General features: G+C 39.1%; 3 protein-coding genes across 7 annotated transcripts in view; 2 read left to right on the top strand and 1 right to left on the bottom strand.

Annotated features, from left to right (window-relative positions):
* LOC309717939 (uncharacterized protein) overlaps nt 1–13405 on the bottom strand; it is a 34012-nt gene extending 20607 nt beyond the window's left edge. Inside the window, exons 1-3 of one of the 3 annotated variants that reach the window (XR_014279846.1) lie at nt 13319–13405; nt 8072–8278; nt 5844–5915 (exon numbers count right to left, since the gene is read on the bottom strand). Coding sequence is in view for 1 of the 3 variants with exons in the window: in XM_082552877.1 (XP_082409003.1) it covers nt 8072–8278; nt 13319–13368 (257 nt within the window). In the remaining 2 variants the exon portion in view is untranslated. Of the gene's footprint in view, nt 1–5843; nt 5916–6089; nt 6177–8071; nt 8279–13318 lie in introns of those variants that run through there. The other 2 variants (XR_014279847.1, XM_082552877.1) reach the window with 2 other exon arrangements.
* LOC309717938 (C-C chemokine receptor type 1-like) lies at nt 259–8059 on the top strand. Its single transcript, XM_082552876.1, is given in 4 exon segments — nt 259–3236; nt 4921–5064; nt 5287–6098; nt 6101–8059. Coding segments are annotated over 4 exon segments (1020 nt in total). The 5' UTR covers nt 259–3229; the 3' UTR covers nt 6158–8059.
* On the top strand, nt 8264–17468 carry LOC309717935 (C-C chemokine receptor type 2-like). 3 transcript variants are annotated; one of them, XM_082552872.1, is made up of 4 exons: nt 8264–8303; nt 14488–14628; nt 15581–15715; nt 15929–17468. In XM_082552872.1, exons 2-4 carry the CDS (start codon nt 14622–14624, stop codon nt 16825–16827), a joined length of 1041 nt encoding a protein of 346 aa, XP_082408998.1. In that variant the 5' UTR covers nt 8264–8303; nt 14488–14621; the 3' UTR covers nt 16828–17468. The 3 variants fall into 3 exon arrangements, with proteins under 3 accessions (XP_082408998.1, XP_082408996.1, XP_082408997.1); XM_082552870.1 differs by lacking the exon at nt 8264–8303 and adding an exon at nt 13454–13543; XM_082552871.1 differs by lacking the exon at nt 8264–8303 and adding an exon at nt 14137–14156.
* Nucleotides 17469–17663: the final 195 nt, after the last annotated feature.

The raw sequence follows: 17663 nt of genomic DNA, 5'->3' as shown, positions 1-17663 counted from the left end.
TACTTATTTTCAAAAGTAATTAATTACTTACTTACTTAGTTACTTTTTAAAAACACGATTTACAACCTGAAGAGGTGATAAAGCGATAGATCTTTCAGCCCAATTCTACTTTTTCTACATAATCCATCATACAAAATTTAATCAAATGGAAAAGTCTCTTTTTTTAAACTTGTTTTATCCGTTTTAATCTTTTAACTTTATGCATCAAGCAAAAATTTAATTATATGCTACATTCTCTGACTTGAATAAATTTGTTTAACATTTAAACCTATTTTCTGCACATTTCAGCACATAAAATAAAATATTGTTTGTGTTTACACTCAGTCTTTCAAATAGATGCAAGTAAAACACAGCAGAAAATAAATAAAGTCAAAGACTCAGCGGTCCTGTTGCTCTATTTTCACCTGTAAAGCAGGACTGCGGTAGGCGGAGGTTTACCCTGGTGTAGGTGTGCCGCGGTCAGTTGAAGAATCCGCGAATTTCTCTGTGAATTTCCCATTACGTCGTTGCGCACTCGGTGCTTGCTTGGAAGTTTAGGGGTTTTTTTTTCGCTGTAAAAAGAAGTTTTCTTCCCACGCACGATGGATGCTAATGTTTTTGTCACGTTTTATGGAATCAAACTGAAAGTAAGGTCAGTACTTCCACGCTTTAAACGCTGCACGCTCATATTCTCTCCCACAATCGATATGTGATCCATTGTTGATCTGCACACAGCTGTTGTCACTAACGGCGCACTCGCTTACGTCACTGTCGTGAGACATTCTCGCAAAAAATCACGGTTTTAGTAACGCAGTAACGCAGCGTTCCTACGGGAAAGTAACTGTAATCTACTTACCGTTTTTGCAATAGTGATCCCTTACTTTACTCATTACTTGAAAAAAGTAATCAGATTACAGTAACGCGTTACTGCCCATCTCTGGCTGTGTGTAAGATAAGATACAGTTTACATTTTTTTTTTGGTCACAGCAGAGAGTTAAGAGCAGTAAAAAAAATACAATGGAATAGGATAAGATAAAACATAATAACATACTTGTACAAAATAGAATAAATGACAGTACAAAATAGAATAAAATGCTTTGTTGTGGTAGGAAAAACTGCAATTGTGTATGCGATGTGTGTGCGTGTGTCTCCTTCTGCACATGTGTGGTCATCTGCAGAGACCATGTTGTAGAATCTGACAGCAGCTGGAAGGAAAGACCTGCGAAATCTCTCTGTTCCATATCATGGGTGCCGCAGCCTGCCACTGAAGGAGCTGCTCAGTGCTGTCAGATAACTTGATTACAGCGGTACCAATGCCCCTGTGGGGTTGTATTTATCTGGGGTGGATTTGGTTTTTTAAAAAGGGGCACCTGTTTTCTTTTGGTGAGAGCGAGTTATGAGGTGATTGTGACATTGCAGGCAGGTTGCACCATTAAAGGTACATTGTTGGTCGTAAGTGACCTTTTATTACAATGTTCTAATTTTATTGCAAACTGTATTTTTTTCCTTTACTTTTAAAATAATAAAATCTGATATATTCTGGCTGATATTGACCATATAAATAAAGAAAGAATAATAATAAAGATCAATGAATTGGACCATGGCAAAGCCATAATGATCTGCCTTCAGACAATAATTCTGATTGCTACAGTGCCAAACAGGACTTATGGAGGGAAATGTAAACTCAAAAACACTCAGCTTTATTGCTGGATTTCAGACAAAACAGAAAAGTAGCTAAACTGAGAATACAAAAAACTAAACAGGTAGGCAAGCTGGCAGAGGGGACACACAGTGTAGAATGATGGACGACAGTTCGACGAGCAAGGGAAAACACAGATACTATATACAAGAGGTGAACAGGACTAAGAGGAAACAGCTGGGAGACACAGCTGACACTGATTACATAGAAAAGACGGAGGAGCACACAAAACTGAATACACTGACATAAGACACAGACCTTCAAAGTAAAACAGGAAACTCAACACACATGCAGAGACACAGACTCAGAACTGACTGAACAGGAACAGAGGGAATACAAAACCAAAACCTAAAAACTAGCAAATCCAAACAGAAGACATAACCAGAATAAATAAGAACATAAGATAATATTAACAAACACAAAACACTGAGTCATCAGACTCAGGACCATGACACAGTTTTACAGAAAATCACTAAATACAATATTTTGTGATCTGGATGAAAATGGTCAGTCATCTTTCAGCTAAAATGATTGCAACAGTAACTAAAATAATAACTTGTTACACCAAAATATATAGAAAGAATGTAATGTAAAACATGCTTTGAGTAGATAAGCTACACCAGCTTAAGACCACTGGATGCCACTCCTCAGATAAGAACAAGAAAATGAGGATGCAGTTTGCACCACATAATTCGGACAACTGAAGATTGGAAAATGTCATCAGTTCATATTAATCTCAACTTCTGCTCCTAAAATTGAATGGTAGAGTCAGAATTTGGCAGAATGGTGCATCTCCCTGTGCATCTCTTCATGATCACAGTGTTCCGATCTTCTGATGGTTGCTTCCAGCAGGATAACACACCATGTCACAGAGTCCAAACATCTGAAACTCTTTTTTAATCTGACAATAAGTTCGCTGTGCCCAAATGGGCTCCACAGTCACCACAGTCTTAATCCAACTGAAGAGCTTTGGGATGTGGTAGGAGGTTCTGAATGTGCAGCCAACAAATTTACAGCCGCCGTGTGATACTATCACATCAACATGAACCAGTATCTCAAAGGAATGTTTTTAGCAGCTTGTTTAATCAATGCTGTGTAGAATTAGAGTAGTTCTGAAGACAAAAGTTGGTCCAAACCAATACGTGCAAGACATACTACTAAAGTGTCTCATGAGTGTAGAATCGATGATGTGCACTGATGTACAACAGTGAGACCAAGAAGAGGAAGAAACAAATAATAATAGTAGCGAAAATGACAATAATAAACTCTCTCATATGTTATGTAAAAACCAGCAGTCATTTTGTAAAGGTGAGAATTTATGTTACCATATTCTGTGTTGTTCTTTGAAGTATTTGTCATGATCTCACTTAAGCACATGCAGGAAGTGAAATCTATATTTCTTTTTTTGTGCTCCTCGTTATCAGACTGCTGACTTTAAGACTGTTAGTTAATCCCTGCACACCTAAAGAGATCACATCAATAAAACACGAAAAACAAGAAGCGTTGAAGAGTAATTCCTGACCTCACCTGAGACATCACTGAGATATCACCATGGCAGGTAAATATCTTTTAAAAGTAATACAAAAATGTTATATATTTAAAGTTTAGCATTTTTCAGAGTTCTTGAAAATACATGTTTATAATGTGTTAAATCTGTTAAGGCTGTACATAGTAGAAATTCAAATGCTGTAATTTAAAATTGTATCACAATTTATTAGGGGTGGGACATGATATACACTCAACAAAAATATAAACGCAACACCTTTGTTACTGCTCCCATTCCCCATGGGATGGACGTAGAGACCTAAAATTCATTCCAGATACACAATATAACCATCCCTCCCAAACAGTGGTCACAAATCAGTCCAAATGTGTGGTAGTGGGCACATCTGCTATATTGAGATAATCCATCCCACCTCACAGGTGTGCCACATCAGGATGCTGATCTGACATCATGAGTAGTGCACTCAGTACCTCAGACTGCCCACAACAAAAGGCCACCCTGGAATGTGCAGTTTTTTGCGCTATTGGGGGTCTGGGGACCCAGAACCGGTCAGTATCTGGTGTGACCACCATTTGCCTCATGCAGTGCAACACATCGTCGCATGGAGTCTATCAGATTGTCAATTGTGGCCTGTGGAATGTTGGTCCACTCCACTTCAATGGCTGTGCGAGGTTGTTGGGTATTCGTGGGAACTGGTACACGCTGTCGTATACGCCGGTCAAGCACATCCCGAACATGCTCAAGTCTGTTACGGCGACGAGCTGGAGTCAGGTCAAGATCCCGATGAGGACGATGGGCATGCAGTTGAGCGTCCCTGAGACGGTTTCTGACAGTTTGTGCAGAAATTGTTTGGTTGTGCAAACCAATTTTTCCAGCAGCTGTCTGGGTGGCTGGTCTCAGACGATCTTGGAGGTGAACCTGCTGGATGTGGAGGTCCTGGGCTGGTGTGGTTACACGAGGTCTGCGGTTGTGAGGCCGGTTGAATGTGCTGCCATATTCTCTGAAACGCCTGTGGAGACGGCTTATGGTTGAGAAATGAACATTCAATGCACGGGCGACAGATCTGGTTGACATTCCTGCTGTCAGCATGCCAATTGCACGCTCCCTCATTGCTTGTGGCATCTGTGGCATTTTGCTGTGAGACAAAACTGCACATTCCAGGGTGGCCTTTTGTTGTGGGCAGTCTGAGGTACACCTGTGCACTACTCATGATGTCAGATCAGCATCCTGATGTGGCACACCTGTGAGGTGGGATGGATTATCTCAATATAGCAGATGTGCCCACTACCACACATTTGGACTGATTTGTGACCACTGTTTGGGAGGGATGGTTATATTGTGTATCTGGAATGAATTTTAGGTCTCTACGTCCATCCCATGGGGAATGGGAGCAGTAACAAAGGTGTTGCGTTTATATTTTTGTTGAGTGTATATACATATATTTTAATGAATTAGAGGTTTTGTAGTTAATTAATCTTGATTAATCGCATTTAAGGTGTTTTAGTGGGCGACGGAATTAAACAATAAACATGGACATGAATATTGTAAACTCCAGCTCTTTTAATTTCTGGGGGGGGAAGACAAACTAACCTTTTGTTTTAGTCTAAAACTGTACTCACCTCTACCATGACCATGTGTCTACACTAATACACTGTAGCTATTAATTTTCACTGCTTGTGATGAGAAATAAAAGAATAAAATAAATAAATAATAAATACCTACTCTCTCTCTCTCTCAGCAGAATATAATGACACAGAAGACAATTACGGCAATTACAGTGATTTTGATTATGGAGACTATGCTCCAGCCACCGATGTACAGGAATTCAGCCAAGCGTTTCTTGCCACTCTCTACAGTTTGGTTTTCATCCTGGGCTTCATAGGTACGTGCGTCTTCTTGTGTCTATATTGTGGGGATTATATTGTATTTACACATTGCAGGGACCTGTTGTCCCTTATGGGAACAGAAAGCACGTTTTAGGCCTAAACTCTGTATGCAGGTGTGTTTATGTGCAACACAACAACATGAGACCGACAGAGAGAAAGAGACAGAAAGAATATGTAACAGTGTGACATTTACACTTATTGTATATTTTCTTCCAAAGGTAACGGACTAGTGGTGTGTGTCCTGGTGAAGCATCGCAATCAGAGCAACCTGACAGACATCTGCCTCTTCAACCTGGCTCTCTCTGACCTCCTCTTCGTCTTCATGCTGCCTTTCTTCTCTCACAATACCAGGGTCGGCCAGTGGACTTTTGGAGACTTCATGTGCCGTTTGATCTCTGGCTCTCACCACATTGGCTTCTTCAGCAGCATCTTCTTCATGGTTGTCATGACGCTGGACCGCTACATGATCATCATGTACGCTCACAGGGTTGCACGTTATCGCACAAAGAAGGCAGCCATCATTCTGACCGTGCTCGTTTGGATGCTGAGCTTGTTTGTGTCTCTGCCGGATTTTATCTTCATACAGGAAACAGAGGAGTACCAGGAGTTTGGATGTGACTATCCTAAGGAGAGCAAAGTCTGGGAGCGTTACAACCTGTTCACCACAAATGTGCTGGGTCTTGTGATTCCCGTGCTGGTGATGGTAGGTTGCTACTCCAGGATCATCCCCAGGCTGATAAACATGAGGACTGCAAAGAAGCACCGCATCGTCAAGCTGATCATCTGTATAGTGGTTGTATTTTTCTTGTTGTGGGCTCCATATAACATTTCCCTTTTCCTGGAGTTCCTTCAGGAAAGAGAAATAATCCCTGATGATGAAACCTGGTACAAAAATGTAAAGCTGTCTATAACAGTGACCGAGGCCTTAGCTTACACTCACTGCTGTCTGAATCCCATCATTTATGCTTTTGTGGGAGAGAGGTTTATGAGACGAGCCTTGCAGCTGCTGAAAAAGTTGATGCCTGGTTACAGCAGAGATCTGACAGACAGCTCATTCAGGAGGAGCTCAGTTATGTCCAGGGGCTCTGAAATCACCTCCTCCTTTAAACTGTAGGAGGTGGAGGGCAGTTGTAAGTATTTTTACATGAATGTTTCACCCTGTTATTACTGCAGACCGTGTCTCATACTTTTTTCATTCATTTGGTCACTTCTATCTGACAAATACCACAGTGTTCTTCACCTGTGTGGCACCTTCGAAATGTGTTTGTACACCTTTGAACTTACAGTAATTTCTTCCCCTGACTGTTAGATTTTAAATGTACTCATTACTTCTTCAATGCCTTTAATGTGTGTTAGCACTGCCAATTTACAGTATATTAATTACCTTCGACTCTAATTATCAAATTCTAAATGTAAATGCTGCCTACTTATAAAATTAACCTGTTAGCTGTGCTGGCTGCTTTACAGAATCTCGAGTATCTCACTTTTTAATGCCCTTCCTTCCTCAAGCGGAACTAAACTTGCTGGTCTGTTAAACTGAACCTGCTGTTTATTTCAATGTGTAACTTTCTTCTTCTTCTTTTTTATGACCTTGCAATTTCATAGAAGCACATCAAAAATAGCATACAACAATTTCCGAGTATATCTTTGTACAAAAGAAGATCTGAAATAGCTGCATGTGTGAATTGTAATTCTCTCTACTTCCACATTGCTCTCTGATGTTTAGCCTGATATTGTTCTTTTGTTTGTTGTATTATGTTGTGGTTCCTTGTATTTGTCATTGTTTGCCAATGGAGCTGATTGGAGTCAGGCATCCAATCATCTCTTATCCTCATTTTGTATTATAGCTTTATGAAGACAATAAATGATACTGCAGATATTGAACTTATGTCAAAGAAGGTCATCAAGTGGATTGTCACACTGGAGAAGTACATTATTCCTTTTGAGAAGAAGTTTTGTTATTAACATGTTTGTTTGTTTCTTATTGTTATTGCAATGAGAAATTCTGTAAACAGTGATGAAAAGAAAGAAGATCAAAAGTTCTTTGAGATGGAGGTAGTTGTTCACATTCATAAAACAGCAGCATGATGTCATATAGACGACCATTAGTGGAGGTGGATTTCATAAACAGTTAGAATATTCAGGGAAAGTTGATCAAGTTAAGCTTTCTAATTACTGTTGTTTATACAGATTAGTATTATAGATTTTTTAAAGAAGTATATCTGAAAAAAAAAGAAGAAACAAACAAAACAACTCTTTATCTGGGGAAGGACATTTCAGGAAAAGCAGCAACAAGCGACTTCATCTCGTAAAATTAAATTAATCTTTAAAAAAAAAGAATAAAGACACGACGAGTCTTCTAGATGTAAAAATAAATGTTTTTGCCACTGCATCAAGAATTACCTGGGAATAATAGTTCAGTAATTTAAAAATAATGGGTTTTTTCATGTAGAATCAAATAATTTGGAGATTTCATATTTTAACATATAGCATGTTATTAAAAGAGAGCATGAGTATACACTTACTCCTCATATAAAAAGAACAAAACATGCCTTTTCAACTGCACATGAACGCAAATATCTAATCAGCCAATCACGTGGCAGCAACTCGGAGCATTTAGACATGCACATGAGGTCCAGTTGACCTCCTGAAGTTCATGGTAAGCATCAGAATAGAAAACGTTTGTGCTAAATTGTGCTGTAAGTGTAGAATCTTCGACAGTGAGACCAAGAAGAGGAAGAAACAAATAATAATATTTATGAAAACGATAATAATAAACTCTCTCATACGTTGTGTAAAAACCAGCAGTCATTTTGTAAGGTGTGAATTTGTGTCACCATATGCTGTGTTGTTCTTTGAAGTATTTGCAATGATCTCACTTAAGCACATGCAGGAAGTGAAATCTGCTTTTTGTTTTTTTGTACTCCTCATCATCAGACTGCTGACTTTAAGACTGTTAAAGTCAGCAGTCTGACTTTAAACGATCGCGTGCTCAGTGAATACCTCTGGCAGCAGAAACCAAAGAATGAGGAGGAAGGTGAGGAACAATCATGGAAGGACCCAGTGGTAATCGGAGTACTAGGTGTGGTGACTCCCAAATTAGGCAAGTGGCTCCAGCAGATCCCAGGAACAGCATTGGAGATCTCTGTCCAGAAGAGCGCAGTCCTAGGAACAGCTAAGATACTATGCAGGACCCTTGAGCTCCCAGGCCTTTGGTAGAGGGGCGAAAGGGGAAGTAAGTATATATGTATATACTATTATATCTTACAAGATTTCAGATGTAAATGCTCATTATTTATAAAATGCTAATTTCTTTTACGAATTTCAAGTGTATTGGATACTTTGTCATCATTTGTTTATAGCAACCTGAAAGCGTTTGATTTCTCACACATTTTTTTGAGCCTACAAGTTCAAACAAACAAACCAAAATAAGCATACAAAGACATCAGATCTTTTTCTTTAGAAGACCTGCACTTTGTCTTGCTGTCATTCAGATATTTCTATCTAGTTCCCCATTACTTTCGGATGCATAGCCTTATACACTTCTTTTTGGTTATGGTTCTTATATTTGTCATTAACTTTCCACTTGAGTTGATTCAAGCCAAGCATCCATTTAACTGGTATCCTGATTTTGTTTTCTGAAAACAATGAATGATAATGCAGATCTTGAACTTACTTCAAATGAGCGTCATAAAGTGGAGTCATATTGAAGAAGTCCATTGTTCATTCTGAGAATACATTTGCAGTGAGTATGTTCTTTCACACAGTTATGAGTAGTTAAGTAAGTCAAGTAGTTAAACTCAACTTTAGGTCTTTAATTCCTGATAAGATGTTAAAATACACTCAGAACATTTAAGAAGTATTTTCAAAAAAACAAAAAATAAATAATGTTTTGAGATGCTCTAAAGACAAGTAGGGACCTGCTGGATCCCAAGACAACAAAAGAGGTGAGGCAGTTTCTGGGGCTGGCCGGTTATTACCACAGGTTTGTACCTAACTTTGTGGAACTGACCAGCCCTCTGACCACCTTCACCTGGAGGGCTGCCCCGAATCTAGTTTAGGGTACAGAACAGTGTCCCCTAAACTGTTCTCCATAGTGATGCCTTGAGCATAGGGCTAAGGCCATTTTGTTCCAGCTGATAAGGGAGGGGTGTACATCAGTCAAACGTTATTAGAGCATTAGAATGGCTACAGTAGCTTAGGCTCCCTGGTGGTGAAGTGTGGCTTGTGGCTCAGCTGCAGGGAAGAGGTATTGTAGCGAGTTTTGGGGTCAGTGGCAGGGCAGGCTAGCTGGCACAGGTCAGGTCTTTTCCATATTTAAAGCAGTAGCAAGCTGGGATGGGTGTGGGTGGGGAGAGAGAGAAGACTGAACAGAGTGATTGGATCTATAATATAGATGCTGCTTTCATATAGCTGCTATATGAAAGCAGCACGACAGTAATCAGTCAAACTACGCAATAACAAGGTCACGTGTTGGCCAGCAAACACTGTGTCTGCAGCATCATGCTGGAGTTTCCTGTAGCTTGAGACATGCTACAATGAACCATCGTGAAAATCTCAGAGAAATACATTCAGCAGCTTGTTGCATCTACATTATAAGTAACTAAAGTATCCTGTGAGCGTAGAGTCTATGCTGTGCAGCAGTGATGTGACCATGAGACCAAGAAGAAGAAGAAACAAATAATAACAGTAGTGAAAATGATAATATTAAACTTTGTGACACATTAGGTAAAAACCAGCAGTCATTTTGTGAAGGTGTCAATTTGTGTCACTGCATGCTTCGTTGTTCTTTGAAGTATTTTTTGTCTGTCTAGATGTTGAACAGACTCCTGATAACGATCTCACTTGGGCACGTACAGGAAGTGAATTCTGCATTTCTGTTTTGTGCTCTTCTTTATCAGACTGCTGACAGTGAGACAGATTGTTCATTTCTACATATCTAATAGGATAACAACAGTAAAACCGAAAAAAGCAGCTGAAGTGCAATTCCTGACTTCACGTGGTTGGAAAAGACACCACTGAGATATGTTGGGTGAATACATTTTAACAGTAATACAGAAATCCTAATGTTGCAACTGAAATTATACCATAATTCATGTTTTCTGTTTTATATCGTCTAAAGATCTTTTGATTTTAACATCTTTTGTGAAAAGTAAAAAGATACGCACTGCCACAATCGCTTTGAAGGTGTCCTTTATATCTGCTAACATCTACAATCATCTCACCCGCAAACATGTATTTTTTACTCAATATATGAATACTATTTTAATAAGATAGTTGTCAAGTTACATAATATCATGGTATGCAAAAAGAAAAAAAAGATCTGTGTGGAAAATCATTGAAAAGGAGACCGAAAGAAATATTGCACCAGCATTACAGCCTATTCACCTTCATGGTTGTCATGACGCTGGATTGCTACACGATTATTGTGCACGTTCACAGGGTTCGCACAATGAGGGCTTCCATCATTCTGACCGTGCTCGTTTGGATCCTGAGCTTGTTTGTGTCTCTGCCAGATTTTATCTTCAGAAAGGCAAAAGAACAGGAATCCCAAGGAGTGGAGTGTGACTATCCTGAAGAAAGCGTTATGATATGGGAGCGTTATGATTTATTCACCACAAATGTGCTGAGTCTCGTGATTCCCGTGCTGGCTGGTAAACATGAGGACTGCAAAGAAGATTGTCAAGCTGATCATCTGTATAGTGGTTGTATTTTTCCTACTCTGGGCCCCATATAACATTTCCCTAAAGCGCTTTACCATTTTCCTGAAGTTCCTTCGGGAAAGAGAAATAATCCTCAATGATGAAACCTGGTCCAAAAATGTAAGGCTGTCGATAACAGTAACTGAGACCTTAGCTTATACTCACTGCTGAGCCTTGCAGCTGCTGAAGAAGTTGGTGCCATACAGGCCATTTACCATTTAAAAGGATAGAAGGTAGAGGGCAGGTGAGTTTTTTGACATGCATTTATCACGCTTGGAAAAAACAACAAACAAACTCTTCACCTGATAACATTTTTTACTTTCTTTTTTCTGCCTCTTATTTGTACAAAAATGTCACTTCTCAGAAAACACCTTGTTGTGGGTAAATTAAATTGAAGCATAAGCAGCAACAGTAGAAGTCATTGCATAAAATCAACCTAATCTTTCTTTAAAAACAAGAATGAGTCTTTCAGAAGAAAAGATGGAGAGGGCTTTCTCATAGGAATAAAAATTTAAACAGTTCAGCAATCTGAACATAATGTTCGTTTTTTGTAAGATTCAAATAATTTGAGGATTATATATTTTTCATGTACAGTATGTTAATATAGATTCAAAAATTACGAGTGACAGCTCCAAAGTGTGTCACACCCAAATACAAGTTTAAACTATTCCATGCAAAGAAAAGTTATACATTTACTGCACGCATCAATAAACTTGCCCGTTCAACTGCACATGAACACAAATATTTAATCAGCCAATCACATGGCAGCAACTCAGAGCATTTAGACCTGCAGACATGGTCAAGTCAACCTGCTGAAGTTTAAAGCGAGCATCATAATAGGGAAGGAAGTGGATTTCAGTTAAAGTTACAATGAACATGATGTGATTATTTGTGCCAGAGGGGCTGATTTGAATATTTAAGTGTGCAACCATCTCTAGTGTTTACAGAAAATGGTCCAGAAAAGAAACAATATACAGCCAGTTATCGTTGAGCTGGTAAGATTGCAACATTAACTCAAATAAAAACTTGTTACAACCAGAGATGGGCAGTAACGCGTTACTTGTAACACATTACTGTAATCTGATTACTTTTTTTCAAGTAACGAGTAAAGTAAGGGATTACTATTGCAAAAACGGTAATTAGATTACAGTTACTTTCCCGTAGGAACGCTGCGTTACTGCTAGGGGTGCAACGATATTCGTATCGATATTGAACCGTTCGATACAGTGCTCGACAGTGCAGCCTAGGCGGAGTAGTCGAATGCAGATTCACTGAGCGCTCAACACAGACAGCATAGTCAGAAGGAAGAGCGCAGGGCAAGCTAGCGAGACAGAAGTTAAGCTCTCCTTGTAACAGGCAAATTGAACCTCATTCAGATCTGGCGTTTGGAATTATTTTGGTTTTCATTATGTTAGCACATGATTCTCCTTATGCTGCTGAGAATATAGCCCAGAAGAAGCGGATAGTATAGCTTTTATTTTGGAAAGAGACATTTCTCTGTAATAAACTCTCTTTTCCAAAGATGAGTGATTCCTCAATCAGATACAGGGCTCGCAATATCACTAGCCCGACGTCCCGGAGCTAGCGATTTTTTCAGTCGGGCTACCAAAATCTATCTCTTCCCTGCCCGTCGGGCTATTGTAGGAAAAATATATGTCAATGCTTTTGCATTCTTTCAGAAATGTAGCTGGGTAATTATGTCATTGGCATCGGTGAGCCACTGTCAATATGTGACATATTGAAGTCGCGTTTGAATTTGCGCTTGTTTTTTTGCTTTCACTTTGCAATCGTGCGAACTGTGTATAGAGAGCGACAGCACTGATCTGTGAGTGATGATAATTTGTGCACCAATTCCTCTGACATCGTCTTATTAATCGTTAGCTTACTATGCAAACATGACAAGTGAAATCTCCCGCAGCTTAAACATGTGAGAGGTTGATCGCGCAGAGAATCGCTGAGCTTATGTGAGTGCGTGTGTAAAAGCATTTCAGTTCTGCTGAGCCAAATAAGACAGGTCAGGGTGAAGAAGTGACAGCCAAAGAAAAGCTTACCACAAAACGGAGAAGTTATGACAAATCAGACTATAAGGCAAAAAGAAAGTGCAGCTTTATGGTTTCATGGACAAAAGAATTTCTGTGGCTGCAATATGATGAGCTAAATAACCAGGGCTGCACATAAGTGGTCCGCAGGTGCGCATTCGCTGTCAAAATAAAAAACACGCACAAGGGTTAGGGTTAAATTTAAAAACTGTACTTTTGAGTTAAAATATATATTTATAATTTTAATAAATGACAAATAAAAAATGCATGAACATTTTTTTTGTATCGAAAAAATATCGAACCGTGACACCAAAGTATCGAACCGAACCGAACCGTGAATTTTGTGTATCGTTGCACCCCTAGTTACTGCGTTACTAAAACGGTGATTTTTTGCGAGAATGTGTCACGACAGCTGTGTTGGTGACAACAGCTGTGTGCAGATCAACAATGGATCACATATCGATTGTGGGAGAGAATATGAGCGTGCAGGATTTAAAGCGTGGAAGTACTGACCTTTGAGTTTGATTCCATAAAAAGTGACAAAAACATTAGCGTCCATCGTGCATGGGAAGAAAACTTCTTTTTACAGCGAAAAAACCCCCTAAACTTCCGAGCAAGCACCAAGTGCGCAACGACGTAATGGGAAATTCACAGAGAAACTCGCGGATTCTTCAACTGACCGCGGCACACCTGCACCAGGGTAAACCTCCGCCTACCCTAGTCCTGCTTTACAGGTGAAAATAGAGCAACAGGACCGCTGAGTCTTTGACTTTATTTATTTCCTGCTGTGTTTTACTTGCATCTATTTGAAAGACTGAGTGTAAACACAAAAAATATTTTATTTTATGTGCTGGAATGTGTAGAAAATAGGTTTAAATGTTAAACTAATTTATTCAAGTCAGAGAATGTAGCATATAATTAAATTTTTGCTTGATGCATAAAGTTAAAAGATTAAAACTGATAAAACAAGTTAAAAAAAAAGAGACTTTTCCATTTGATTAAATTTTGTATGATGGATTATGTAGAAAGTGGGGGGAAGTAATCAGTAATTAGTTACTGATTACTTTTTTCAAGTAACTTGACCAACACTGGTTACAACCAAAGTATAGAAGAGCATCTCTGAATGTATAATATACATTGATCTAGATGAACTACAGCAGCAGAAGACACTCAATGGTACTCAAATAGCTTTCACAGCCATAAATCTAACAGACCAGCTTTGGGATGTGGCTTAGCTGGAGGTTTGTCTTTATAAATGTGCAGCCACCAAATCTACAGCAACTGCACGATGCTATTACATCAACATGAACCAAAATCTCTGAGGAATGTTTGCAGCACCTGTTGAAGGTAAAAGTGGGTCCGAACCAGTATTAGTGAGGCACAATGGCTAAAGTCTCCTGTAAGTGCACAATGTATGATACTGAGCAGTATCCTTAATGAGTCAAAGAAGAAAAACAAATAAAAATAGTAACAATATTAATAATAATAAACCTTCTGTCACTTTAAGAGATAACGTGCAGTCATTTTCTGAAGGTGTGAATTTGTGTCACCATTTGCTGTGTTGTGCTTTGAACCATTTTCTGGCAGTCTAGATTTAGGGCAGACTCCTGATAAAGATCAGATTTGGGGACGTACAGGAAGCAACATCTTTTTTTCCCTTTTCTGTTCTCATCAATAGGGGACTGCAGAACTTTTGATAGTTAGTTCATTTCTGCACATCTAAAGGGATCACATCAGTAAACGGGGAAAGGGAGCCTTGAAGTGTAATTCTTGACTGGACCTGGTTGGATGAGCCATCACTGAGATATCACAATGTCAGGTAATTATCTTTCAACAGTAATCCAGAATTTAGACTATTTAAAGTGTCATTTTTTTTTACAGAGTTCTTGGAAATTTACTTGGGTTATAAAGTGTAGTGTTCAAAGCTGCACTCATTGTCACAGAGATCTAAAACCAAATGCTGTGACTGAAACTATGTCAAAGTTACTTCATGATTTCTAATTTCATCTTTAATCTAGAAATCTTATTTTTACTGTTGTTTTTTATTAGTAGATGAAAACATATAAAAGTTATTCACTGCCACAATGCCTTAATATGACTTTTACAGCTGCTGTTATCTCCAACCATGTATCTGTTACTTTCAGAATAATTCTAATAGTAATTTTGTAAAATCCCAGTAATAGTATAGAAAAATTTCAAATGTGCCAAAAAACACAGCAAAAAACAAGTCTACATGAAAAATCATAATAAGATAGATAAACAAAGTAAATGAAATAGTCTGTCCTAGATTTATAGCTGTATACCATGTAATGAATTTGAATCCTCATAAAACCAGTTTTCAGATTAAATCCTGTTTTTATAAAGTTTTGGCTCAATGATAATGTTCCCAAGGACGGAGTACCAATGAGCACCAATAGGTTGCAAAATCACCCCCACTGTCAAATGACTGATGGCCAAACCAGCAGACGTGAATGGATTATTTGTGGTGCTCATAGCAAAGGAAAACCTCCTTTAAAACAGAAACATGTCATCAGCAATAGGTTGGAAATTCAGGCTGCACTTGATAAGGGTTGAAACGGCATTACGAAACCAAACCTAACACTTTGATGCAATGAGCATTCAAAAATAAATCCAGTTAACCTCTAACGGTAGCATGTGTTTACAGCAGTAAAGAAGTCTTTGATATACTGTTATGCATCTTAACTGTCGTAGCCTGTGCTGAAATTAATATAAAAAATAATAATAGTAAATCTTTCTCTTTCTTTCTGCAGAAGAAAACACCACATACTATGATTACTCTGAGAACAACACAGGCTTTACTCCTACCTACATGGGTGATGTAAAGGACTTTAACAAAGTGTTTCTCACCACTCTCTACAGTTTGGTTTTCATCCTAGGATTCATAGGTAGGTGTGTCCTCTTGTGTGTATGCTGTGGAGATTATGGATTGTTACTACACATTGCACAGACCTCCTTTTCTGGGAATTTCCATTTTGCATACTTTAAAATATGTATGCAGGTGTGTGTATGTGAGACACACAGATGAAACGGGAAAGAGAGAATGTTGTTCAACGTGTAACAGTGTGACATTTACACTTATTGTGTATTTTCTTCCAAAGGTAACGGACTAGTGGTGTGTGTCCTGGTGAAGCATCGCAATCAGTGCAACCTGACAGACATCTGCCTCTTCAACCTGGCTCTCTCTGACCTCCTCTTCGTCTTCATGCTGCCATTCTACTCTCACTATGTCAGGGTTGGCCAGTGGACTTTTGGAGACTTCATGTGCCATTTGATCTCCGGGTCTCACCACATTGGCTTCTTCAGCAGCATCTTCTTCATGGTTGTCATGACGCTGGACCGCTACATGATCATCGTGCACGCTCACAGGGTTGCACGTTATCGCACAAAGAGGGCTTCCATCATTCTGACCGTGCTCGTTTGGATGCTGAGCTTGTTTGTCTCTCTGCCGGATTTTATCTTCAGAAAGACAAAAGAACAGGAATCCCAAGGAGTGCAGTGTGACTATCCCGAGGAGAGCAAAGTCTGGGAGCGTTATGATTTGTTCACCACAAATGTGCTGGGTCTCGTGATTCCCGTGCTGGTGATGGCAGGTTGCTACTCCAGGATCATCCCCACACTGATGAGCATGAGGACAGCAAAGAGGCACCGCATCGTCAAGCTGATCATCTGTATAGTGGTTGTATTTTTCTTACTCTGGGCCCCGTATAACATTTCCCTTTTCCTGGAGTTCTTCCTGGAAAAAGAAATAATCCTCAATGATAAAGTCTTGGATGAAAATATAAGGCTGTCTATAACAGTGACCGAAGCCTTAGCTTACACTCACTGCTGTCTGAATCCCATCATTTATGCTTTTGTGGGAGAGAAGTTTATGAGACGAGCCTTGCAGCTGCTGAAAAAGTTGGTGCCTGGTTACAGCAGAGATCTGACAGACAGCTCATTCAGGAGGAGCTCAGTTATGTCCAGGGGCTCTGAAATCACCTCCTCCTTTAAACTGTAGAAGGTGGAGGGCAGTTGTAAGTATTTTGTCATGAATGTTTCACCCTGTTATTACTGCAGACCGTGCCATGTTCATGTTTGTTTTCTTCATTTGGGAGCATTATTTGACACATACCACAGTGTTCTTCACCTGTGTGGCACCTTCAAAATGTGTCTCTACACTTTTGGACCTTTTGAATTTACAGCAATCTTTTTTTTCTCCCCTGACGGTTAGATTGTAAATGTACTCAATACTTCTCTCATGCCTTTATTGTGCGTTAGCACTGCCGATATACAGAATCTTAATCACCTTCGACTCTAATGCTCTTCCTTCTTCTGCTCAGGTTAAATTAAACCTGCTGGTCTGTTAAACCGTACCTGCTGTTTTATAGCAACCTGTAACAGTTTGCTTACTTCTTCAGACATCTTTTATGAGCCTTACATGTTTGCAGAAACACACCAAAAAGAGCATAAAACTCTTTCAGATCTCGATTGTACAAAATGTGCACACTGTCTTACTGTTATTCACATTTCTACCTACTTCCACATTGTTTTCTAATGTTCAGCCTTTTATAGTTGTTTTGTTTGTTGTATTATGTTATGGTTCCTTGTATTTGTCGCTATTTGCCAGTGGAGTTGACTCCTATCCTGATTTTGTATTATCGCTTTGTTAAGACAATAAATGATACAGCAGGTCCTCTGCTTACATTAGATGAAGGTCATGAAGTGCATTGTTCATTCGGAGAAGAATATTTGCAGTGAACATATTCTTTTATTTCTCACTGTTACTGCAATGACAAATTCTGTACACAGTCATGAAAAGAGAGAAGATGTCTCAGATTAGTTTTACTATGCAGG

This window comes from Aulonocara stuartgranti (genome assembly GCF_965226115.1).
Source record: "Aulonocara stuartgranti genome assembly, chromosome: 11".
Classification (NCBI taxonomy): Eukaryota; Metazoa; Chordata; class Actinopteri; order Cichliformes; family Cichlidae; genus Aulonocara; species Aulonocara stuartgranti.
The sequence above is the reverse complement of the archived record's forward strand: the minus strand, read 5'-3'. Positions and strand labels throughout refer to the sequence as shown.

Excerpts from the sequence above, each read along its gene's own strand:
- LOC309717935 (XM_082552872.1), top strand. Across the intron at positions 15,716-15,928 it reads TTTCATCCTAGGATTCATAG|GTAACGGACTAGTGGTGTGT; the intron begins GTAGGTGTGTCC and ends TTTCTTCCAAAG.